The sequence below is a fragment of the Suricata suricatta genome, chromosome 2, assembly GCF_006229205.1.
Source record: "Suricata suricatta isolate VVHF042 chromosome 2, meerkat_22Aug2017_6uvM2_HiC, whole genome shotgun sequence".
Classification (NCBI taxonomy): Eukaryota; Metazoa; Chordata; class Mammalia; order Carnivora; family Herpestidae; genus Suricata; species Suricata suricatta.
Genome location: NC_043701.1, coordinates 182,248,413 through 182,274,047, shown reverse-complemented (window position 1 = coordinate 182,274,047; position 25,635 = coordinate 182,248,413). Strand labels below are relative to the sequence as shown.

Sequence of the window (25,635 nt, the reverse complement as noted above, 5' to 3'; positions counted from 1 at the left end):
CAACCAGCTCATTCCACCACAAACAAGTTAGGTGCTATTCAAGAATAGTTCAAGTCACGAATGTGCATACACAATATTCCTTTGTAATAGGGAATACAATAAAAAAGAGGAGCCCAAACATGTGGGCATCTATTTATTATCTCGAGAAGTGATCTGCTTGCCGAACGGGGGAGTTTCTCTGAGAGGCAGAAAGGAGCATTTGTAAACCATGGGTGCTTAACAGAGAGGGAGGGTAGGTGGCATAAACCCCTAATGCCAGAACCTTCAGAAGCACTTTCATCAGAGCACTGAAGACAAATAAAGATGTACCCTCTCAAATAATAATTTAAATAAAGTGCAAGTATAATCCAGTTTGGAAGAGGAAATTTCAAACGTGCACTTCTAATAAAGTCAAAAACAAGGAACTTGTGAACTTTCCTTTTTTCATTCCACAGCACCTTCGGCAAAGACTTAAATTTTCTTAGGGTTCTTTTTGAACCATTGTTAGGGTCAAGTCCTTGACCAGTAAAGCAAGTCTATGCTGTTGGCTGCTAAGATCAGCAACATTTTTGGAGGACAGGTCCACATTTTTTTTAGGGATTCTAGTCCTGTCCCGACATGGTAGGCTGAACTTGCTTCCAGGGCACGTGGCAAAGAGTTATACATTAATTGTGTGATCCAGGAAGTCCTCATGAAGACTGGGCCCACCCCTTGTTTCCACTGGTTGGTTGTAACCATAGCAACCCCTTACTCCAGACCAAAGTTCAGGTGCTGTAGATCTTTATGGCCATGTTCATAGTCCAGTGATCCTTGGTATAGTCCTTCCTATGAAGAGCAAGATTTTGTATTTTACAAGAAGCATTCAACTCCATTTCTGAATACTGGACTCCAAGTGGGTCCAAAACTATTATAAAAAGATTTTTTTTTAACATTAAGACCCCTACTTTCCTGAGAAGATGCCGACAACGAGGAAAACACTGATGTTCTTATCTGGCTTCTTCACAAGCTTTGGGTCCTTCATCGTGGTCTGCTCCATGCTCGGGACCCAAGAATGGATCAGCAGCAGCATTGCTATCAGTGACTCCTCTTCAAACGGTAGTCTTGTGGTCAACTACGGGCTTTTCCGTGGCACGAGTCGCCAAGAATTCAGTCATGGACTTGAGGAATCACAAAAAGCCTTTGAAGGTAAATGACAGATCCATCTGGATGGGGACAGTGAGACCGGTTAGCTGGGTAAGATCCAGGTCATCTTCCATTTGGGCCAAATAACTGTTCAAAAATTGCTCTCCTTCTAAGTGTTGAGATGACGTGTAGGTATGAGAATATATTTTTGATTTTGAAAATTTACCACATTATTATTTTAGCTTCCTCGGTTCTGGTTGTGTCTATTAGCACCACGGTCCAAATAATTCTGGCAGAGGCTATGTTTAAGTGATACTACCAAGTCTACTGAGAAGTAAGGAAGGAAGGAAGGAAGGAAGTAAATATATGTAGCAGGAGTATAGTATCTCTCACAGGAGAATAGTAGGAAAAGTCTGTTTCATTGTAAGGACTGTGGATCTTTCACTGGAGTCGCAGCCTCAGTCCAGAACTTCATTGGCGGCATCTTCAAAACGAAAAACCAAAGTGGAAGATGTGATCAAGTTCTCCTTAGATCTCCAGTTTGTTTCTTTAATCGACTTGAATTTGAATTTTTACCTCCAAAACATCTAATTTTTTAAGATGTGGTATTAAATTTCTTTTAATTCTATGAATTGCATTCCCCCTCACCCCCCCCCCCCACTGATTTTTTGTATAATAAGGCTCTCCTCTCTTAATGGATGGAACAGAAAAGTTCATTGAGAATGATGAGTTGAATTTAGCTACTTATTTGACTTTTGGAGATTGAACATACACCACTACGTTTTCAAAAATTAAGAGCAACATTTGTAACTTATTTAGCCCCTTGAACGGACTTTGCGTTAAACAGTGTTGCTTACAGGTAGACAGCCATTATCAGCCGTGACACAGTCATTACCTCTTAACTTGTAAATGTGCACGATTCTCTGTCTCATACAAATGTAATATTTAGGTTGAGTTTGAGCCTTAAACTCGAGCCTTTAGTCTGCGTTTGAGCGATGTAGTTGTATTTGGAGGTTATAAAATTTGTCTTTTAGACATTAGCAAGAACAATGTCTCCTCCAATGTGTCAGAAATGTTACAGCCCTCCTCTAGCCCCGACCTCAGCTTCTCAGGGAAATGAGGAATATTCCTTTCACAGCATCAAGGAGCTAAGACTTTCCAAGATCCAGTCACACATTCAGGATGTGAATAGCATTTTCAAAGCCATAATGTGTACTAGCTCCTGAATCTCCAGACATATTTAAAAATATTTTTTTAAATATGAGCTAGGAGCCTGTGAATTTTTTACTTGCCATGCTGTGCCTGTTTGGAATCAGTTGACTCCAATCAGTTGGCTTCAGTGAGAGCCCTAGGTGCCTGTATCATGGAAATTCGGAAGAAGCAAGGGTAGGTCTGAGTCAGGCTCTGAAGCCCTGTGTGGGGGCAGTGGGCACCGGGGTGTGGAGGGGCAGGGCTAGGGGCAGGCTAGGACAATCCTGAAGGCTCAGGACCGACTATTTGCATTTGTTTTGCCTGGCTCCCTGCTCTCACTCTTTGTTACCGCCGGCCTCCAGGTTCTGTAGAAGAGAAACCACGTCTCCATCAGTGAGGGTGCACAGGTCAAGGGCTCTGGCTGATGTCTGCTAAGGGCTCCCCAGAGCCTACGGGGGTTCCCTTGCTGATGGTTTTTACAACCCTTGAACTTGAGCACTTGTAAACAGTTCTCTAAGTAGGGAACAGTCCTGTGACTAGGACGTATGTTATGCTGTTCAGCTGTTCTCCCTGGAGAGCAGAACTGGAGACTGAGGTAGGCGGCTGTCCTGCTGGCTTCACATGACCCCGGGGCCCATCTCAAATCAGCAGCCAGTCATCGGCGGTACAGTAAGACCTGGATAAATGCCACTTCCTTTCCCAGCAGTGAGGGGCCAACAATTCTGTTTACAATGCTAACCATATCAGCCTCTGGGCCAGGATGAGGTCGCACTGAAGACCTCCAAAGAGGTTCATATTGCCAGGCTTGGCTCAGTTCTGCCAGGGACGGATCATACAGTGTCCATTGGGTCGGTAGATTCTGAAATGACAACATAGCAGGAAGGGAGCACAGCTGGTTTTGACATGCCAGAAGAATCCAGCCACTGATACGTCAGCTTGGAAAGCAAACTTTCAGCCTGACCGTATCTACCGGCTTCCTCTAGTGGTATCTTGGTTTGGTCAACATCCAGATGAAAAGTTACGGCCCTGAGTCTACCAGTCAGCACTTTGTTCTTGCTACTCCAGAAGTTCTGGATATTGAATTTCAGTCCAAAGCACTTCCCTGAGCAGCTGCTCCATGAGGGAGGGGCTGGGGCTTGGTGAGCTCACCCCAGCACCCATCTAGAGAAACCCCCGCTTTTGCTAAATCAGGGGGGTGCAGTTCGCCATAAGAGCAAGGGAGAGCTTCCCCCAATCTGCAATCGGCTCCCTCCCCCACCAAAAACTGGCCCACTTTTCTCTTTTCTCCACCCACCCAGTTTGTTCTCAGGGAACCCAGAATTGCGCTGTTGCCCCGAATGAACAATAAACAGAAGGGTAAATCTGTTGCAAAAATCACTGATTTGCAGGGAGATGAACAAAAGAGGCTTCTTTCTTCCTCAGGACTCCTCATCGTCCAGCCCCATCCCGTAGAGACCTATATTTTCCCAAGGAGGAGCAACTTACACTTGTCCCCAGAGACATGACCACCCTGGGTTGAAGGGACATCACAGTGGGAAAGGCATTCTGCCTCCTTCTCCCCGAGAGAACCCAGATACATTTCCGAGAGGCCGGGCATGCCCGCTGGGACTTCTTGGAAGATCTCAGTGGTCCAGCTGGTCAGGGGTACTCAGCAGTCCACGGGCTGAGGGGCCACCAGGCCAGGCTCCGTGATGACCAGGTGTTTGAGCCGGTGGAGGCAGTTCCCACCCACCCAGAAAGCCACCAGCTCTCCCCCGAGCTCTGAGGACTCCTGGGAAACCAGAGCTAGAGGGACCAGATGGCTAGTGGGTCCCGAAGAGTTAAAGCTCTATGCACAGAAAGCCCGGATGCCCGAGTGACCCATTTCTGCACCTGCCCACGGCTCCCAGCACATTTCTGCCTCCCAGCTGTGGGAGCTGTGGCCTCTTTCCTGGGGTGGCCAGAACCCGGGTGATTGGTTCCAACTGTGAGGTGGCTTCCCTGATTCCAAAGCTTGGCCCTAAAAAGGAAGAGAAAAGAACGGAATGTATTTGCTAATTTTGTAGGCAGGGAGCAGCTGTCAGATGCGATGGGGGTTTATTCTATTTCATTCTCGCTCACTTTCCCCGAATTTCCAGCTTTCATTGTCTGAGTTCCAGACCAGGAGGGGGCTGGGGGATAGAGCTGTCATACCTGTGCAGCAGGAGATTCAGATGCTGAAATAGAATTTTAAAACACGGCAGTTAAAATTAAGATAAATTGCTACATCAACACAAAGAAAAGTCTGAGTCAGTAGGCTCCAAGTTGACTCCCTTTTGAAAAATCGTGTCTGTTAGATCTCACCAACAGTCAAAAACAAAGCCTAACCTTACTGTCACTTTCTAGTTTACTCCGAAAAAGCGGCATGTCCATTTACAGTTTTTAATACGTGTCAAGAGCAGAACTATTCTCCAGGATAGAGATGACATTTTCTCCACACTGAAATGTCTTCTTTTCTAGTTAAGTATCCAAATTATTTCTTATTGGCTAAACACAGTTTATTCGGTTCCCAGCCCATTTCTGATTAGACCTTCCAGCTTCCTCCTTGGTGCCCAGGGAAAAGCGATTCTTCCTCATGCAGACATCTGGAAACTCCTGGAGCCTGCACCCCAGAGCAGGCATGTCCTGCTTCCTGCTTTTTTCCTCCTCTGACTCTGGGGTCATCATCTACCAGGTGTGAATCTGGTGTGTGCCACACGGGAGCAATGAAAATCCCTGACTCTTGGCCTGAGCTCAGGGCCCGAGGAACAGCACGGCCCCAGTGCTCCCGCCCAGGACAGGTGGTGCCCCAAGGCCAGGTGGCCCATCAGACCCTGGCCATCCCCACCCAGGCAACAGGCGGTGGCAGGGAGGACCACATGTTTAGAGTAACCTATGTCATTAGATTTCTAACCTGGGATGCGTCACGCAGAGCAGTGCTGAGCACATGGCCCCACCCGTGGGTCATTAACAGAAGCCCGAGTCCCACTGGGTACCAGGGGACTGGACATGTGGGAGGTGAACTTCGCCCTCAGGCCCGCCTCTCGAGGAGGAGCAAAGTGCACTGTAGCCAAGGGCGGTGAGGTCATCGTGTCCGTGCTGCGGGGCTGGGAAGTCCCCTCCTCCGCCCTCTGTGCTCTCCCACGGGCTCCCAGGGAGACACAGGGCCAGTGGTCACGTCTCCGCTCTCCGTTTCCCCAGTTTGGTTTCCGCAGCCTCTTGCTGTCCACTGTCCAGTGACGGGAAATCGGTCTCCTTCCCGGAGTAACTGCTGATTAACAAGGACAAGAAATCTGAATTAACATGTAGATGTTCGGAACCAGAGAGAGGAGAGGGGGTCCAGGCCGCCCCGGCTCTCACCGGGAGAGCTGTCTCCTTCCGGCCAGCGTGCTGTGAGGCTTGGAGTCACAGTAAAGCGCGTACAGAGCCGGGCTCAGGCAGGCAGACGCTTTGGAATCACGCCTCACAAAGAACATTCCGGAGACGTGGGCTGTTCATCACATTGCGGTTTCTCTCTTCAAACCCCTGGAAAGGCTGCAGGGCAGAGAGGGGCAAGCGGGTTCCCTGTTGCTCCGGAGGGAGTGTTAGGAGCCTGGGCGGACGTCCTGGAGAAGCCCCTCCGGGCACAGCACTCGGGAGAGATTTTAAATCGTGGAGGCCACACAGCGGTGAGAAGGCGCACCTGGCAGAGAGAGGGCCCTTGCTGCCAGGACGCACGTCAAGAGGCCTGGCCACTTCTCCCTGGTGGGCAAGAGGCCCGGGGGCTTCTGTTTTTGAAGGACTGTGGACCAGAGACAGAGATAAGGAGGCCCCAAGCCCGGGGACAAGTGATGTTTCCTGGCCTTTCTGGTTTCTGTTCTTTAAAGCTGCTGTGCGGTGAGGCTGTGAGCGGCTCCCGCGCTCTCCCAGGGGCCCGAGAAACAGGAATGGAAAGAAGAAGGCTTTCGCTTTCTCTTACCAGCTCCCTTGTCATGGCTCTCACATCCGGCGGCTCCCAGTGATTTTGTTAGCATATTACTAAGAACTGGGAAATCTTGTCCCCTGATTACCTTTTCTGTACGTCACCAAGGCGTTCGTGGGACATCTTGGTAAACACTTTAGTTAATGTGGTGGCAGTCACCCAAGGCCCTAAAACACACTGACAGCCTCTGGAGACATTTTGTAAATGCATGGCTGGGTAAGTGTGGGGACAGCACGCCTCTGGTGTCTGGTCATTTGGTGTGTAAACAAAGGAGTGAGCGGAGGAAGCAGGTGCGCGGCGAGGGTGTCTGGTTGCAGTTACAAACAGCAGCCTGGTAAAAGCAGGAACTGATGGCGAACAGCCTAGGGCCTCTGTGTTTCGTTTGGCACAAGTGTGTGTTCATGTCTGGAGCCCCTTTGCACTTAAGAGATAATGTACATTTTATCAAATGCTGTTAGAACTCAGAGGAATTCAGCGCGGACAGAATTCTGATGGCGTACCCAAAGCCTGCCTTCAGCACGCATTCGAGCCGCATGGGCACGGGGAGCTCTCTGGCTCGGGGAAGGGGAGTCCAGAAGTGTAGAGACCCCTCCCTTGTGCACACAGCCATCATCCCCTGCCTCCAGGGCCAGGCACCTGGTCACCATCAGCCCCTCCCCTCCTGAGGCTGAGCTCCAAAATCTCAGCGTTTACCAGATCCTCTCTGTCACAGGTTTTCAGAGTGGCCCCCTGTAAGCGTCCCCAAGTCGAAGCATAGTAGTGCTCTGAGCGAGGGGACGCTGTCCATGATGATAACGCCCATTGGCAAGCATCTGAGGCCAGAATGCACTGAGGAAATTTGTCCAGCCCTGGGGCAGCCTCATCCAGGAGGACACCCTCTTCTTGGGGAAATTGAAATTGGGATGGTCCTGTGGTTCCACACATTCAAGGGGGGCCCAGAGCATCCTGAGGCCTCACCCCTCCCTGCTCCCACACACCCAGATGCTCTCCGTGATCCTAACCCTGGTGCCCAAGTGGACGGAGTGCAGGGAGCCCCTGGGGTGGCGGGGAGTAGCCGTCTGTCTATAGGGTTGGTGTTTGCATTCTGTGCTCTGTGCTGACCAAACACTGCTTTAGTTTTAGGCAAGTTGAACAGTTCTTCGCGAAGAACTATGCACCTGCTGGTCATCCTGCTCCTGGTGCTCAGCCTGTGTGCCTCACTGCTGAGTTCCGGCTTCACCTTCTACAACAGCATCAGCAACCCCTACCAGACGTTCCTGGGACCCGTGGGCATCTACACCTGGAGCGGCCTTGCTGGTGAGTGTGGCCGGGCGCACCCTGCGCTCTGCTGAGAGGCACGTCCCCGGTGCCACTCCGGCACACGCGTGAGCGCATGCAGTCACAGCCCAGGCGTAGGGATCAAGGAGACTGAGTATGTGCCAAGCTGTGTGCTGCGGCCTGGGGTTTCTGCATATCTATGGCATTATTAAGCATCTTTGTAAATAAAATGGTTTTACATGCACTGGTGAGAGGCAAGGGCCCAGATGAGGGCAGGATGTTACGTGTTAAAATATATAACAGATGCCAATCTCTGCTTCCAAGTACAGAACATAAGGAGTTAAACAGGATGCTCCTAAATCAACAAACATTTCCCTGTGACAACAAAACTCCTGCTGTGTGCTTGACTCCAAGTGAGGTTCTGTATAACGTATAGAGGTGCACATGCACATGCATACACATGCACAGGTGTGTACACACATGCACACACAGGTGCACACACATACTCAGGCATGCACACACATACAAAGGTGCACGCACATACACAGGTGTGCACACACATGCACATACATAGGCGTGCACACACATACACAGGCGTGCACACACATATACACAGATATGCACACACATACACAGGCATGCACACACATGCACATACATACACAGGTGCGCGCACACATACACAGGTGTGCGCACACATATACACAGATCTGCACACACATACACAAGCATGCACACACATGCACATACATACACAGGTGTGCACACACACATACACAGGCATGCAATACATACATACACAGGTGTGCACACACATTCACATACATACACAGGTATGCACACATGTGTGCACATACATACATACACACATGCACACATGCACACAAGCATGCACAATTCTGCATGCGTGCCCACAAACGTATGCACATACACATGCACAAATGCACGTGTACATGCAAGTACATGCATGCGGACACACACACATGCACACATACATACACGTGTACACACATGCACAGATGCACATAACATGCACCGGCATACACACATACACACACACACACAGAAACATGCAGTGCACACATGCATACACAGATGCACATACATAAACATGTACACACAAGCGCACACTTACTCTCCTTCTCACCTCCAAGCAACAACAGTCAGTGTGGGCTAGAACCCAAACATGACACATCTGCGCGGCTGTGTCACAGAGAACCGCAAAGAAGGTCATTTAGAGAATGTGGGGCCAACACCCTTCTTGTGGGTGACGTGTGAGCCCTGGCTGATTCTGTGTGGTGTGACTCTCTTGTTTTACTTGTTTATTGGTCCAGGCTGGGGTGAGGGATGCAGTGCAGGTGGGAAGTGGGTCCCAGCCCGAGTCACAGAGCGTGCGGCTCTCCCTGGGTCTTCACCAAGCTCAGCAGCTGCCATTAATGCCGCAGGCACGGCCAGTGGGGGCCCTCTTCGCCCTCGCCAGGTGGCCAGGCTGCTTCTGCTCCCTCCCTGTCTCCACCATGAAAACCTGACCTCAAGAAAGGATCTGAAGAAGTCTGTCCTCCCTGTGGGAGGACTCTGGACAAGGCTTCGTGTAAGTCCCATGCAGTGCATTTTAACCCAGGCCAGGAATCTTCAAGCCCAGGAAAGGCGGTCTGGTATCAGGAAGCCTCACAGAAGACTCTGGGCAGCTTCCTTCTGTCCTTCTGGGAGAGGTCATCCTTGCGGGTGCCTGATTCAGGTGGCAGGAAGAGGTCCCGGATCTCTGAGCTGTGGCTCTCAGCAGTGACGAAGAACTGGGCTCTCAGGGGGGCGGGGAGCCCTGGCTGGAATGGTGCAGGTGGTAAGGACACATCCACCTTCTTCAGGCTCATGGTTGAGGGGACACGTGAGTCCACCCGGACGGCAGGACCAGGGGAAATCCATGCAGCTCGAGGCTCAAAATAAGGACCCTTTTAAGACTTCAGTTCACAGCTGGTCAGCCAGGCCAGCGGCCGGGACCAGGAGCACATGCATGGCCGCACAGTACACTCACCCCTGGGCTCTGAGGATTTGGGGTCAGGCTGCTTTAGCCTCACTCACACTCGACCTGCCCTTCCCTTTCTTCCTGGGCTTGTATTAGCTGGTGGTTTAAACAAGCGAGTCTCCCAACTTAATGGGCCGTCACCATGGGCCAGGCCCAGAGCACGGTGGAAGGAGTGCTTCTGCATCGGCTCTCCCCAAGAGCCAGGCTAAGGGACTCGCTTACAAACTCAGATATCCTCACCCAAAGGCCAGGCTTCCTTTCCCCAAGCTCCTTCTACCAGTAGAGCTCACCTCAGTCACACCAAAGGCAAGGCTCATTGGCACTCTTTGCCAGGGTAAAAAAATTATTTTAATTTTTTGCTCTTGTAATTGAGAAACTAAAGAAAGCAGTAGCTTCAGATACAGCCGGATCCAGGGTCTCAGCCCACGCCGTCAGAACGGACGCCTTGCAGTGCTTCTCTCTTGATTTTCCCAGTGTTCTTTCTGGAATGAAGCAGTGGACAGATCCCCTTAAAGGCCGGATGGCGGCCAAGAAGCCCAGAAGGAAGGCCTTCTTTTTCCCCCAAATCTGACTCTCCCTGGAATTGTCCTTGCTCAGCCCTGAAGGGACCTCCACAGCCGTCAGCAGGGTTGAACTCCCGGGCTGACTCACGCGATGGCTTGGACGCCTGACCTCTGGGAGCTGGGGGCTGGGCGCATCTCCAAGAGGACAACCAGGGGCTAGCACCAGAAGATGATGGGCTGCGGGGTCGCAGGGACGGAAAACGGGATGACGCCGCCACTCTATAGCCTGTGGGCCTCAGAGCCCATAACCTCATGAACTCGGTTGGTTTTCTGCATTGCTGGAGCCCAGGCTCATTGTCCCCACAGCCTAGGATAAGCTGGCTCTGCTCATGCCAGAGGTGGACAATGTGGCCTCCTCCCCCCCCTCCCCACCCCCACCTACCTGCAACAACAATCAATTGTCTGGCAGGGACAGAGATCCTGTGGTCTGTGTTTCCCGGCCTGGGGCAAGTTCGAACCCAGAGAAGAGTGTGCCTGGGGGTGGGAGGCGGGACAAGAAAGCAGCCTGAGACATCCGTGTGTCGGGAGGTCTGCATTCTGGCAGGGCCCACAGGGAGAGCTTTGTGGCCTCGGCCTTCGTGTCTAGCCTCCTCTGAACACTTCCTCCCACGGCCTCTTGGTCCCAGCACCCTGAGAAGCCAGACTTTTGCCCTGAGTTTGCCTCCGGGGACCCCCCGATGTTCTTCACCTAGGCTTGGCGTGGGCACAACACAGTGAAAACTGCTTTTCTGAGAGATTCTACCCACAGAAGGGATTTATGCACAAAGATGCCGTTGACATATCCTTGCCTGGGGCCATCTTGGTGGGAGACGGGGTCACCCTGGCCAGGCCGGCATCCGGAGCTCTTGAGCCCCAGGGAAGTGCCACACGCCCCCGTTTGAGCTGGATCTGAAGGAACTCCTCCCCCTGGCTGCCGGGAAGAGGAAGTGGGCTTCGTACCCTGGCCCCGGAGGGACAGGAGTGGATGCTGCTCTGGGGAGAAAACAGCAGTGTCACCTCCCAGCCTGTGCCCTCCGAACCCAGCCTGCCCTGAGCACCGCACCGGCCTGGCGGGCCAGACCCTGGCCATGGGGGGTACAACCTGCACTGGGAGGAGGTTGGAGCCTGAGAGAACGCTCCAGGTTTCTGCCCGACACATTTGATCCTCAGCCGAGGAACCCGGAATGCAGAAAGTGACGTGGGAGGTCTCATGGCCTGAAGGGGACAGGCCGGGACCGGAGACAGTGTCCCGAGCCTTCGGGAGCTCCCGTTTCTACCTCGGGGCTCCCTTGACCCCTCCGTAAAGCCCCCGTTCCGGGAGGCTGGAGCGGAGCCAGGGCGAGGCGTCTCCTTCACACAGGGGCTCAGGGCAGCACCCCTCCAGTTCAAACCAGAGCCCAGCACCTTCCGCGGAGGGAAAAGGTGTGCTAACCCTGTGTTCAGCCTGCCCCTTTGTGACTAAGCTTCCGTCAGAAATTTCCCAAGAGCGTAATGAAGGATCGTTGGAGTGTGAGACGCACAGAGCATCAGAGAGAGCTCTTGTACGTACAAAGTCCTGAGAAGTAAAACCGTCACACGGAGGATGAAGGTCCGCCACCAGGGACTGTCAGAGCCCTCCCCCCACACAAATGCCCCCGAGTTAGGGCCTTCGGAGGCTCAGGGAGAGTCCCTGGGCGTGGGCCTCTGCCAGGACATGCTGACCCCACCGTGTCTGCCTAGTGCTGGGCAGATGTTCCCAGAGATGTGCAAACGTCACCTCCGTCAGCCTTGGGACAGTGAATCAGCTCAGAGGGAACCCGTGCCCTTTGGCTGTGGTCCCCTCCCTGCTCCTGGCCCAGTCCCGTTCCAACCAACCACGAGTCTGCTCTTTGCCTCTAGCTGATCCCCTTTGGAAGGTGAGGAAAGAGATCCAAGAAGTGCACAGATCACCCGGGGCTGTGAGGCCGGAGTCCTGGAGCTCAGTTCTCTCTGACTCCAGGACTCTGTTCCCCATCGGGGCCAAGGGGGCTGTCTAGAGTCAATACCGAGGCCCATTCTCCAGGGGGAGGATGTTGTGAAGAAATGAAACATAAGACAATTAAAACATTCTAAAATGAGTTTATGGGGCACCTGGGTGGCTCAGATTGGTTAAGTGTCTGATTCAGGTCATGATCTCACCGTTTCGTGAATTTGAGCCCCACATTGGGCTCCAAACTGACAGTGCAGAGCCTGCTTGGGATTCTCTGTCTCCCTCTCTCTCTGTCCTTCCTCGATGTGCACTCTTTCTGTCTCTTTCAAAATAAGTAAATAAACTTTAAATCATATAAAAATAAAATAAAATGAGCTTAGTGAGGAGACCCTTCCTGGTTAAATGCCATATTCCATGTGTGCAGAAGGAAAGTTGAGCCTCTGAGCCAGGGTTCAAGGCTTTCTGGGTGGTCTCCTCCTTTGTATTCAGTGCTCAGGACCCTCAGATCGGGTCGCCATCATCGGGGTCCTCTCTCGGAGTCCCGGATGCTCTGAGCTCACTGCCCCACCCCCCGGCGGGTTTGGGTAGACTTCGTCTTCTGCTTGCAATGCTCTGCCCTCTCAGCTTCTTTGAATCCTTGTCATCTATCCAGAACTCTCTAGAAAGCTTCCTGCTGACTCTCCTGTCTACTCATTCAGCACAGCTCTGTGTGCACCGGCCATGCAACCTGCTTTCAGCGGAGCAGACCCTTTGGAAAGAACTTGAGTTGCATGTTTGCCCTTGGCCGGATGCTGCCCACACAGTCTTTAGCATTTCATGCCTAGGATCTAGCTCGTGTCTTTTTTTTTATACCCTAACACCTAGAAGACCATAACACTCCCCCAAAAATGTAGATATTCTGTAAATGCCCATAGAGCATGTGTTCCATTAAGAAAGAAAGTGATATGTTATATGTAAGTGATGAATCACTAAATTCTACTCCTGAAACCATTTTTCCACTATATGTTAACTAAAGTGAATTTAAATTTAGAAAAAGAAAAAAGTGACATGAAAAAAATGCATCACTGTATTGTTTACGAAACTGAATCTTCTTTCCAGTGGTCTCCGTTTTCTTGGCTATGATACTGTTTGTGGTGAACACACAAGTCCATCTTCTCTCGGAAGCGCTGGCCCAGACGCTGTACCCACTGTACCCAATGGCCACCTACAAAGGAACGACCCACAGCTACGGTTACTCGTTCTGGCTCACGCTGCTCGTCCTTCTCCTAAGTGCTGTCACCGTGGTCATCATTGTTTTCTACCAGAAGGCCAGACGGCAGCGGAAACAGGAGCAAAGAAAGCCAATGGAATATGCTCCAAAAGATGGAATTTTATTCTGAATTCTACGTTATGTTGTTTTGTCATTACGTCTATTCTGTTGTACATCAGCCCCGAGCAGTTACTGGCTAGCTTGTCGGGACAATCACATGGTTATGGGCAGCCCTGCTTGGCTGTCACTTTGCGATCAATTTGGTATCTCATGACACTCCGTGAATGTTGTACCTTGTACCACGGCTCTTCCCTCTAGGGTGGGGACGATGAAAGGGGACTGTGTCCAGTCCCTGCAGGGTTCAAAGCAGTAGAACAATTCCAAGGCCATGGATCCTTCCAACCCGGTCTCACTCTCTAAGATAATAAAGGTTTGTGGTGCACACCTTTACATGGAGTAGCTCAAAGCACTTGAACACTGTGATCTCCTCCTCAGGATGGACCAGGTATTTTTATTGCACTGTATGAGTGAAGACTTCCAAACACAGAGGGATTCAGAACTCATCTTCCCAGGACCAGGTGTTGGAGGCAAAAGGAGGGGGAGACGTTGGGCTACGTTCCCAGGTCCATGGGGCCCCTGGTTGCTGACGTGATTCAAAACCAGTGGTGGGTAGAAGTGCTCCTATATGATCTTCAAACCCATTTTTGAGGTGGCGAAGTGCAGTTTTTATATGGAAAAGACTAGGAAGTGAGAAGATTTAAGAAAGACAAAAATGATAGTCCTACAGCCTTCACGTTAGGGAAGCTTTGGCTTGAAAGGATTTGCGGTGAATTAGTCAACATGAAAATGTCACATTGCCACAAGTTCTGGTAACCGACCCTTTGCCGTTGACGCGGTCTGGCTGCTTGGATGGGAGCGTACTAGGTCTCAGCGGATTCCGGCTTGGAGCACCGTGGCTTCCCGGCACTCCCCGAGTCAGGGCTAAGGCAGACACCGCACACAGATGCTGGTTTGCCCTGTGGATAAAATCGGTTCAGAGTCTCATATGAGAACACAATGGGCAACTAGGAAATTTTTGGACAGCTCCCAAATGGATTAGACCTACTTCGCCAGTATGATATTCTTCCAGAAAACCTCTTTGAGGATCTTTTGGGTTTGAACATCCCACTAGTCAGCCAGATTGAACACGGACAGGATTCTGAAATAATAACCCTGTCCGTCTTGATGGAACCAAAGCAAAACAGAGCAGGAGTCTCTTGGTGTAATTTACAAAGCAGCAGCTCTGTGGACGGATAGGTGTATCCTTTACAAAGCTATTAGGGATTCATGACCTTCTTGTCTACTATTTTTTCCACAATCTGTCATAGAAATAATATGTTTTCACTCAAGAAACATGAATTGAATACCTGTGACATGATCAGTCCTGGGCCAACCTGGGTACCTGCCCCCCACGGCACTTACTGTGGAGAAGTCAAGACTGACAGTCCTAAAGCAGGTGTTACATTCTACATAAAACAGGTACTTACTCACAAACTGTGCTCATTCGCTGAAAGGTCTGTTCTCTATAACCACCCACCCCAAAGCCAAGGTTACTCTAATAAAGTAACATTGGACATATTAAAATATGATTCTCGGGGCACCTGGGGGACTCAGTTGGTTAAGCGTCTGACTTCAGCTCAGGTCATGATCTCGCAGTTCATGAATTTGAGCCCCGTGTCAGTCTCTGTGCTGACAGCTCAGAGCCTGGAGCCTGCTTTGGATTCTGTGTTTCCTCCTCTCTCTGCCCCTTCCCAATTACACACACTCTCTCTCAAAAATAAATAAACACTAAACAAACAAACAAACAAATAAAAATATGATTCTCAACAGTGAAAATGTTCTAAATTCTTTGAAGCTAAAAACATTTATGTTATTTGAAGGTTTAATTTTATACCAGAGTTTGATAATGCAGACGAGTGATGGAAGAGGAAACAGACATGGGTAACAGATCCATGCAGATGGACCGCTAACTAGGCAGGTGCCCCCATCTGTGTTAGTGCAAAGGACATATAGGATATGAAGACTGCATTTGTTCATCTCAACATTTGAGCGGAGCTTGTTTTTTTGGGGGGACAAATCATCTAAATCCTTCTACCACAGATCACCAATGAGGAACCATGTGAAAGAGGAATCTGGTACAGGGAATGACGTTTCACATTACTGGAGATGCAGAGATAGGTCTCACTATGTCTGAGATAGAAGGTAATGAAACTGGGGAGGGGTGTATTCTTCAGAAACCTTATTAAGGAAGAACAAAGTTTGCAGACTACTCAGACATAGATGTAATTTGCTGTTCTAAAATTACTTAATAAATGGGCATCACATGTGTTGTGACGGAACCACAGGAAACACCATGAGGGCCGATGGGATTAGAATTCCATGGGATTAGAATGTTTCACTGGTCAGGATATGATCCCCTGACCCGCGGGGTCCTCTTACGATGAGTTAGAGGACAAGGTTCACCCCCATTTGCAGAAATAAATAATGATGCAGAATATTGAGCCCTTCAATTTTTTAAGAACACAGGGTCCACAATGATGATTTTAGGGAAAACAGTACCTCACACTGATGTCAGAGTGATGAGTCTCCCCACAGTGAGATGTCAGCAAGCATGGCTGGAGGCCCGGCAACCTCCAGGTGAGCCTTGCTATCATTATTATCATGGTATTTGATGATCTCAACAAACCCCGTGGTTAAGCAGGGCAGAAACAATCATCTCCTTGGATGTGACACTTTCCAGGGTCTACACAGCGTCCTTACGGCCAGTCCCGCGTGGCCATCCAATATCGGTACTCCCGTACATGACAGGCAGCCAGGAGGGTAGACATATCAGCAGCCCTCTGCTTTCTGAGGCTGCTCGGCCTCTGGGAGGCCCTGGGAGCCAGCAGACTCTGCAAGGACAGGCAGGCCCCGAGCACACGTCCTGAGAGAGCCCGTCTGCCTGGTCACCGAACCCGCCGCCGACCGTGGACAGGTCACTGGCTCCGCGGCTGCCCGATTCTGCAGTCTGATCGACGCATGGCATGTGTGGGAGAGGATGGTTCACGGGCAGGAGCCTTTCTGGTTCCGAAATGGCTGCGCAGAGACCGGCCCTTGGTCCCCGAGTCACACTCAGGATGCGCTCCTGACACTGGAACCCAGAACCCCCTGGGGCCGTGCAGGCAGATCCTTCAGTCAGCGTGAATTCGGATCCTTCTGTGGCTGCCCTGTTCCCCGTCCTCACCCCCAAACACCCAGCGCCCAGGAGGCAGAGACCCAGTCGGGGGCTCCATGTATAAACTGCTCTGGCATCGCATAGCCATCCCGGTGGTGGCCCCTTCTGAGCTTCCGTTTCCTCATGAGTCAACACTAAAATATAAAGAACAGAATGACAAATCAGTGTAGGATTGAGCAGGGAGGTTCTGGCGTCTGGCTGCCTGGGGGTAAAGAAGTTACTTCATCTCAGGGAGCCTCATCCTAATCAGCTGTGAAATGGGACCACAATACACAGGCTCTGCTCTCAGGGTTGTGGGAAGGAGCCCTGACAAGGTGTGCAAAGGGCTCCTGGCAGCCATCGTCCGCCTTGGAGGAACCTTCAGTGTGTAAAAACTGTAATAAAAACCAAGGGTGAGATCACGGGCCACTGCCGGCCACATCAATCCCTTTGCTTTGTAAATGAGCAAGGAGCACACACCTTAGACCCAGGAGGTTAATGAACTTGACCAAGATCCAAAGCTGGCAAGTGGCAAAGGAGAAGTCACAGCAGACGCTTGTTCTGGTTTTATTGGTTTCTGACTCAGTTCCAGAAACGCTGTTTGCATCAGGCGGGGTGGTGGAGGGGAGGGAGGACAGAGACAACAGCTCGAAAGGAGCGTGGTACCCACAGAAAGTGCGGCCTTCTGGGCGTGCCTGTCGCCTGCCACCGCGCCCAGAACACACAGGAGCGGCTGGCTCCAGCGAAGATGCCCAGTTTGCTTCGCAGAGAACCGTCAGCCGGGCTGGGTGCCGACCCAAGCTGGGAAGGGTGGGGTCTCGGCGACAGGACCCACCCACACACGCCCGGAGAAGGTGGCACATCCTGTGACCAAGGGACTTTGTGCTCCTTAAAACAGAAGGAAGGCTGGGTTACTCATGGCGACCTGGGTCACTGGCTTATCAAGGCTGCTCTCGAGCAGGAACTGAGGGACAAGTGGTGTCTGACCGTCCCCCGCCGGCCGGAGCGGGCTGGGCCCGAAGGATGCTGAGATTCTTCCCGGGGGGCGGGTCCTCACTCCGCCCAGAGCCTCCAGAGTGCCAGACAACCACCTCGTTACTTCCACAATGTGTTTGTGTTGGAGTCAGGCTTCTGGCCGTGAAAGTTTTATTTTCAAAATGTTAAATTGTTTAGTAAAAAAAAGAGACATTGAGATAGAAATCCATTGTGTTTTAGGACTATGCACTTGGAATAAACTACTTTGCAAATGAATGTTCCTCCTAATTTCTACTCGCTCCTGACCGAGAAGGTTAGGCTTTTGTTTTGTTTTGTTTTTTAATCTTTATTTATTTTGAGAAAGAGACAGAGACAGAGCAAAGCTTAGGAGGGGCAGAGAGAGAGACACACACACACACACAGAATCCGAAGCAGGCTCCAGGCTCTGGGCTGTCAGTGCAGAGCCGGATGCGGGGCTCGAACTCACAAACCGCAAGATCATGACCCTAGCCAAAGTCGGATGCTTAATCGGCTGAGCCGCCCAGGCGCCCCGCGGGTTAGACTTCTCATGTTTAGTCAGGACCCTTTGTGAAACGCTCTGCTCATCTGATTATGTGAAAGCATGCTACTTCAACAAAATGTCTAGCTCATAAATCACTCTCCCAGAAGGAGGCCTTTCTGCTCTTCCGGCGGTGTCTGGGTTGCGGTCCCTGTGGCTTTGTCAAGAGCAGCGGCCACAGCTAACCTTACTGCCACTCAGTGTGTCTTCCCCCAACTGCTCTCTCTGCAGGAGGCTTCACTGGATCCTTGTGCCAAGAGTCTGGGTTGGCTTCTAATTAATCCCACTTTTTAGGCAAATGACTGAGGCTTAGACTGTTAAGTGGTGTGCCCACCGCGCCACCAAGGTTGAGGCTGAGGGGACATTCCACCACAGACCATCAGCCCAGGTCTCCTGCGAGGCACGGTGGCACCAGGCATGCATATTAAGGGCTGGGAAAAGTCTTAAGTGCAAATCCAAGCCCTAGACCTTGGCCTCCACTGGGCGTCCCCCAGGCATGTGGCCTTTGGGGTTAACTGAGTTTGCCAGATTCTCAAAGTGTCTAATTGGGTAATCACTCACCTTTTGATTAAGAATTTAACTATTTTCACTACACACTGTGTGTCTGTGTGTTATCTTTATGTACTTAAGATAAGACTCACCTCTTGTTCCTGGCCTATCACAGTGGTGAGTAGGGATTAAGTTCTCCATTAAGGCAGGCAGTGTAGTATAGAGCACGCAGGCTTATGTGATACCAGACTTCGGTTTTACTGACTACAAAGTGCACAAATGTTTACTGAATGCTTGGTCTACTTAAGACACGGAGCGGGAGCATAGACACCAGCAATACAGGACAGACCTGCAACTCCAGCGCAGCTCGACAGGTGGACAAGTCCACAACAAGGTGGCCTTTGAAGCAGACCTCTAGTGGGGCGCCTGGGGGGTTCAGTCAGTTGAGCATCCAACTTCGGCTCAGGTCAATGATCTCCCAGTTTGTGGGTTTGAGCCCTGCATCAGGCGCTGTGCTGACATCTCGGAGCTTGGAATCTGCTTTGGATTCTGTGTCTCTCTCTCTGCCCCTTCCCTGCTCATTCGGTGTCACTTTCTGTCTCTCAAAAACAAATAAACGTTAAAAAAAATTAAAAACAACAACAAACGAACCTACCTCTGGGTTCTGCAGAAGCGTCCCGGAGGAGGAGATCCTGAACTCCCTGGACAGGCTTCCTTGAGAAAGATCCGGCTTTAGCTCCTCTCCAAACTCTGTGACCTCAAGCGAGCCCGACTACATTGGGCCTTGGCGGGGGATCGAATGCACCCGCCGGTCGCACGGAGGAGTGAGGAAAGCTCGGATACAGCGAGCTCAGGCACAGCTTTCTGGCCTCAGCTTCCTCATTTGGAATATAAAAATAGAAGGGTAGGAGAAATTTAGGACCCTCTGAATTCTTTTCTTTTCCTCCTTAATTTCATGGAGTTGATTTTTTTTAAAACATTTACATCAACACCAAATGCGACTGGGTCTGATTTTCAAGTATGAAGGACAACGTGGAGCAAGTGTGGTCCAGAGAATGTTCCTATAAAATTGTATTTCCGTGAATGCTTTTATTCCCCCGGGGATACACTGAGCCTACTCTGGGCTCTCACGCTGCTGCACAGTGTTGGTGAGCCATTACCTTCCGCTTTTGCTAACAGAAGCAAATAAATCAATGATGACAATAGACAGGATGTAAAAAGTTTATTTCATGCTTTAGAAGAGGGGTCTTTGCCTACAAAGGTCTGTTTGCCAGAGTCTTCATTTTTCACTCATACTCGGTGACAAAGAGTCAGTGATGGCGTGTACTGTTGAGACAATCCCACAGTCCTCCCTGTGGGAGCTCCACGGGTTTTTACTGAGGAGCCCAGTCAACGGACCTCAGGCTTTGCTCTAAATGCAGCTCCTTGGCAAGCCCTTCATCATTATTATCGGACCCTAGTCAACTCATGCCCACCAACTGATAAAGTGCCAACTGCAGTATCGCTCCATGTAAATGGTCTAGCTCAACGCCTTCGTGAAAATGTGTCCATCATGGACTCGCTCAATCAAATCAAAACTGGTGAAGAATTTTGATAGCAAGATAGATGATGCATCACCCTTCGAGAACATCATAGAGGCTGGTGGCCTGAAGTGGTACCACGGCCATAAATCAGAGGCCTCAGGCCTATGAGTCACAGGACCACGTGGGACCATGTGGTGTCTTTAATGATTAGAGACCCTGAGAAGTTTTTGTTCACTTGGGCTGACTGTGTCCATATTTACTACATTAGAAACTAAAATTATAAGAATTCACAATAATATGTATTTATTTAAAAATCAAACACATTACATGCTAATATAACATTTTAATAAAAACACGAAAAATTTTAACCAAAAAGTATGAATCTCATCAATATTTGGCTTAATAGAAGACAGCTGGGTTTCATGCCTGCTCTGTCTTCCATCTGTTACGACAAGTTGCTGAAAATTTTTTTTAATGTGTATTTATTTTTAAGAGAGAAAAAGAGCATGAGTGGGGGGCGGGCAGAGAAAGAGAGAGAGTCACAGAATCCGAAGCAGGCTCCAGGTTCTGAGCTGTCAGCACAGAGCCCGACATGGAACTCAAACCCATGAACTGTGAGATCATGACCTGAGCTGAAGTCGGAGGCTCAACTGACTGAGCCCCCCAAGTGTCCCAAAAGTTATTTTAAGTCCAACCACGCATGTAGTCAGAAAAGGGAGGAGTATTTTTTAATAATTTTTTAAATGTTTATTTTTGAGAGAGAGACAGGGCATGAGCAGGGGAGAGGCAGAGAGCGACAGAGACACAGAATCTGAAGCAGGCTCCAGCTTCTGAGCTGTCAGCACAGAGCCTGATGCGGGGCTCAAACTCCCAAACCATGACATCATGACCTGAGTTGAAGTCTGACGCTTAACCAACTGAGCCCCCGAGATGTCCCAAGGGAGGAGCGTTTTAATGGACTTTTTGGAAAACCATAGATACACGCCTTTGGTACTACACCAAAACTTGACAAAGGGTCATTGCTTAAAGGTCAGTTGTTATGTGAAATCGGAAACTATGTGAGTGAAATTTTTTTGTTACATTAAAACACTGTATCGGTCTCTCATGCTGTGAATGAACCTGTCACCCATGCACGACTTTGGAACGTCAAATATTGGAAATATTGGTCGCTTAAAAATACTCATTCACAGAATTGGGCAGATCTTCCAAAGTTGATCATAAATTTATTATAAATGTTGAAAATTCACCTTCATGAATACTGTCACCAATCCCCTCAGAAAAGGCGTTAGTACTGGGGAGCTGGGGAGCTCAGGATGGCGGATATCGCAAGTTTTCCAAAATTCCGATCTTCACCTGGAAGCTCGAATTTTATCAATGGCAACAAACACTATCAGTCGTTTTCCCTGAAGTTACAGACTCACTTTATTCCTTTTTGAGAAAATGTTGCCGAATACTCAATGCTGAAAACCTCTAGCTGGTCTGTCATTCTTCCAGGTAAATATAGAGTTCGAGAAACGGCAGCAGCAGAGCTCACGACTCAACCAATCCCACGGTGCTGTTCCTGGAGATGATCATGCACTTCAGGATGGAGCACGCAGGCTGTATGCACACCTCTGTTTTGATCTGAGGTGTTCCTAACAAAAAGTGGTCTTTTTTTTTGCCCACTGCAAGCGCGTGGTGGTGAAGACCGCGGGGATATCCAGCACCGTTTGACGTGTAGACATCGATCCACGCTAAGTTGTAAGCAATTTTACCCACCATTGCTTTCCCACCATGAGCCCAAGCATCGACTGACTCAGTAAAAAGGATAAATAATATCTTAGTGTTATAATGAAAAGCGTCTTGAGCCTGCAGACCTCATGCGGGGGTCTCAGGAACCCCCAGGAATCTGGGACCACTCTTCATGTTTCCCACCAAACCCTGCCATTTGAGAATAAGTGAGCTGAGTAAAACTTATTAAGTAAGGGTCACACACCTGATTTGGGTTTTTCTATTATTAGGTTTCAGTGTAGGATTGATTTCCAGGAGCTGAAAGGGTTCTGGATCTTTAAGACAACCTTCTGTTTAGTTTCTTACTGTCCGCTTCCCAGCGGGTAAGCATCTTTGGTCCTTTGGGCAAAGACCTCTTCCCTACAGTGTAATCCATGGAGATCAGTCAAGAATTCAAGTTAGATTGATGACTCCGAGTTTTTATCTCCATTAAAATGGATTTGGATAGTTGTCACTGACTTAGAGAAAATCAGCTCTTCATTTCATGGGTTCTCAGCACGGAAGTTTGAACTCAACATTTCCAACGGGTCTGGTGTGTGTGGACTGTGTGGGTGGGTCCCTTCCATGGAATGGTCGGTGTCTGGATATCTACCACTGAGGACCCTGCTCTGTAAATTAGAATTAACTTTGTCTTTTTTTTTAATGTTTTGTTTATTTTTGAGACAGAGAGAAACAGAGCATGAGTGGGGGAAGGGCAGAGAGAGGGGGAGACACAGGATCCAAAGCAGGTTTCAGGCTCTGAGCTGTTAGCACAGAGCCTGATGTGGGGCTCGAACCCACGAACTGCGAGATCATGACCCGAGCCAAAGTCGGGCGCCCAACCAACTGAGCCACTCAGGTGCCCCTGAATTAACTTAGTCTTTGAGGGCTTCATTATGTTTTTATAAAAATTCGTATTTTTGCAAAATATTTTCAATCACATTTCCTTTGTCTTAAAGAACTTGCTGTGAATTAAGGGGAAGCGTAGCTAGTGATATGGAAACAAGCTGTGTTCCACATTTGAAGCCTAATTTTAGGCTTTAAAATCACAAGTCAGTTTCTGTTGGAGCAGATGCTTCCCCTGGGAGCATTACCCAAATGCTTTGGGAGGTTCACCCAAAGACCCTGCAGCATAAGATTTTCATTTGGTCTTGAGGGAAATCTGCTTCTGGAATGTTCTCTGAAGGCTCTGGCTTCTGAAAGTTTAGTTTTAAGCTGAGGTAATCCCTATTTTCTTTATTCCTATCTTTAAATGCAAGAAAATGAAGATAACAAAGAAAGGATTGTTTTATTAACTCCTCAAGCTTCGGAAAATGTTTTTAAAGAATTTAGGCTGGGTTTCAAACCTTCGGGCATTTTGACCTTGGACTTTTTTTTTTTTTGTCTTTATCTTATTTTGAGAGAGAGAGAGTGGGGGGGCGGGGGCAGAGAGAGAGGGAGACACAGAATCGGAAGCAGCTCCAGGCTCTGAGCTGTCAGCACAGAGCCCAACACAGAGCTCGAACCCATGGACTGTGAGATCATGACCTGAGCTGAATTTGGAAGCTTAACCGACTGAGCCTCTCAGGCGCCCCTGATCTTGGACTCCTCAGCCTTCAGAACTGCGGGGACTGCCTCAGCCCCCGAGGCTGTGACACTTCAGTGCAGCAGCCTTAGCTGACCACAACAGGACCCGCTCACCTGAGGCGCCATGGTGAACATGAGGAGAAGGCAGGTTCAGAGGAAACTTTCCATAAGCACCAGTGGATAAGCCAGTAGGTGCAGGTGCGGGGAAGTAACTGCCCAGCGGCCCCTGCGCAGAGCGGAGGGAAGAGACAGGGAGCCAACCTCAGGCCCATATCCGGGTGAGGACAGAGCCTAGCGAAGAAGGAAGAAGAAAATGAGATGTGCAGGTGGACGGTCAGCAGCGCCTGCCCTGGGTCTGGTGCTGGCGTCCCTGTGTCATGTAGAGCACCTGGGTGCTGTTCTTTCCCTCCAACCACTCAGCACGGGCTCAGGGAGGGCATTCGGTGCCCAGGTCAGGAGAAGAGAGATACGGATAAGGCATGTGCCAAGACCACGTGTCTGAGCTGTGAGCACGTGAACAGGGCAAAGCTCGGGGCTTGTGCCTGCCTGGGACCCAACCTGTGAAGAAAGGAAATCTTAAAGGGGCCTTTGAAGGGGACTCTGTATCTTGATCACTGTCGGCTAGACAGGAGAAAAGACAGCCACAGACTTCGAGGGACCATAATACCGACGGTGGTGGCAGAGGGAAGAGCCTGTCAGCCCCAGCCAGGAATGAATGAGAGCCTGGGGACACTGGGGACACCTGCTCCTAGGGCCAGTCCTGCTTCTCTGCCCAAGACTTACTGTCAGGCACAGAGCTATTAATTTCACTGCAGGGTGTTCACAGTCGGCCCAACTTCACCCACACGTGATGTTCTGAGGCCCTTCAACCAAGGTCAGGAGGAGTCCAATGCGAGGGACAGACTTAGCACGGCTGTCCATGGCCGTGACAGTTGGGACGGCAGCTCCCACACGCCCCTTCTGTGAGGGGACTCGGGAGAAGGCCACGGTGACGGCCAGTGCTCTCCCTGCAGGCCCTGCCCCATGTGCCTTCCCTCCATCGACCTAAGATAACTCAGTGGCTTTACGTGACGGGAGGAGCACCAAGGGGAGGACGGCCCCCACTCTGCCCCCACGTGTCCACAGATGAAGCCCCAGCACCCACGGAAGTCCCGCTCAGAGTGACACGGAGCAGGGCCCTGCAGGGGGCGGGCTCTTGGGGTTGGTATGCAGCCGTTGCCTTGCCCTCCGACCCTCCGAGGAGGCTCGGGGGAGGTGATGGGCGTTGTCCAGGCTCTCCAGCTGAAGCTGGACAGTGCGGCCAAGGGTGTTTTTGGAACAAACAAATAAAGAGAAACAAGAAATTGCTTAAAAAGCATTTTGCCAGCTTTGTCGCTGACATAGAGGAAGCGGTAAAGTGGGGGGTTGGCCACCTGGAATTTGGGGTTCTTAGCCCTGACAGAGACCCCGGCTCTGCCCTCGGAGAGCCTGTCCCAGCCACGCCTCTGGGAGGTCCCAGAAGGATGCCCTTGGCGTTGCCTCGTGCTGGCTCCATTTCTTCGTCCGTGAAGAGGTGGTAACGGCAGACCCTACTCGGAACATGGTAGGTCGGACAAGGTCCGTGGGGACGCCTGGCCCCCGGCCAGCACACGATGCAGCAGGACGATTGTCACCAGTGTACGTGATCGTGAAAACCCACAGCTCCTCGTGTGAATCAGCCAGCCCCCAGCTGACTCATTTCCAGATGAGTCTCTGTCGGAAGGAAGGAGGGAAAGACAGAGAGCTGGACACAGGGCCAGGTGGGGCCAGCGCTTGGAGGGGCTGGGGCCGGATGTCCTTGGGAGCCCGAGCAGGGGCCACCTGAGGAGGGGGGGGAGACCACAATGCCGACTCCTGATTGCTGAAGACCCGACGCCAAAGGACCTTCTTTCCCTGCATGCCTGTGGCCCGGGCGGGCTGGGGCCCCGGGAGAGGGTGGGGGCAGGGCAGGGGTGCAGCCGGCGGGGAAGCATCCTGATTGTCCTCATGTCTGATTACACCCGGTGGACCTCCGAGGAAGTCTTGCCATAGGAACTGAGTGAATGACCTTCTGTCTCAGGACAGCCGCTCAGACGCCTCAGGGCTGGAGACCAGGGCGGGGGGAGCTGCGCTGGCTGTCCTCGGTGCCGAGCTGGCGGCACCGCGGGGGAGGCTGCTCGGACCCCAGCTCCACCGGGGTCACTCGTCATCCCTGTTCTCCAAGGGGAGGCGGTGTGTGAGGCCTTCCTTAAGCAAGATAGCAAGCAACCCTTTAC

At 50.6% G+C, this 25,635-nt stretch overlaps 1 protein-coding gene across 1 annotated transcript; it reads left to right on the top strand.

Moving 5' to 3' along the window:
* The first annotated feature begins 794 nt into the window (after positions 1-794).
* On the top strand, positions 795-13,719 carry CLRN3 (clarin 3). The gene is made up of 3 exons (XM_029917330.1): positions 795-1,164; positions 7,367-7,546; positions 13,119-13,719. The coding sequence occupies exons 1-3, from the start codon at positions 936-938 to the stop codon at positions 13,397-13,399; spliced, it is 690 nt and encodes a 229-aa protein (XP_029773190.1). The 5' UTR covers positions 795-935; the 3' UTR covers positions 13,400-13,719.
* Positions 13,720-25,635: the final 11,916 nt, after the last annotated feature.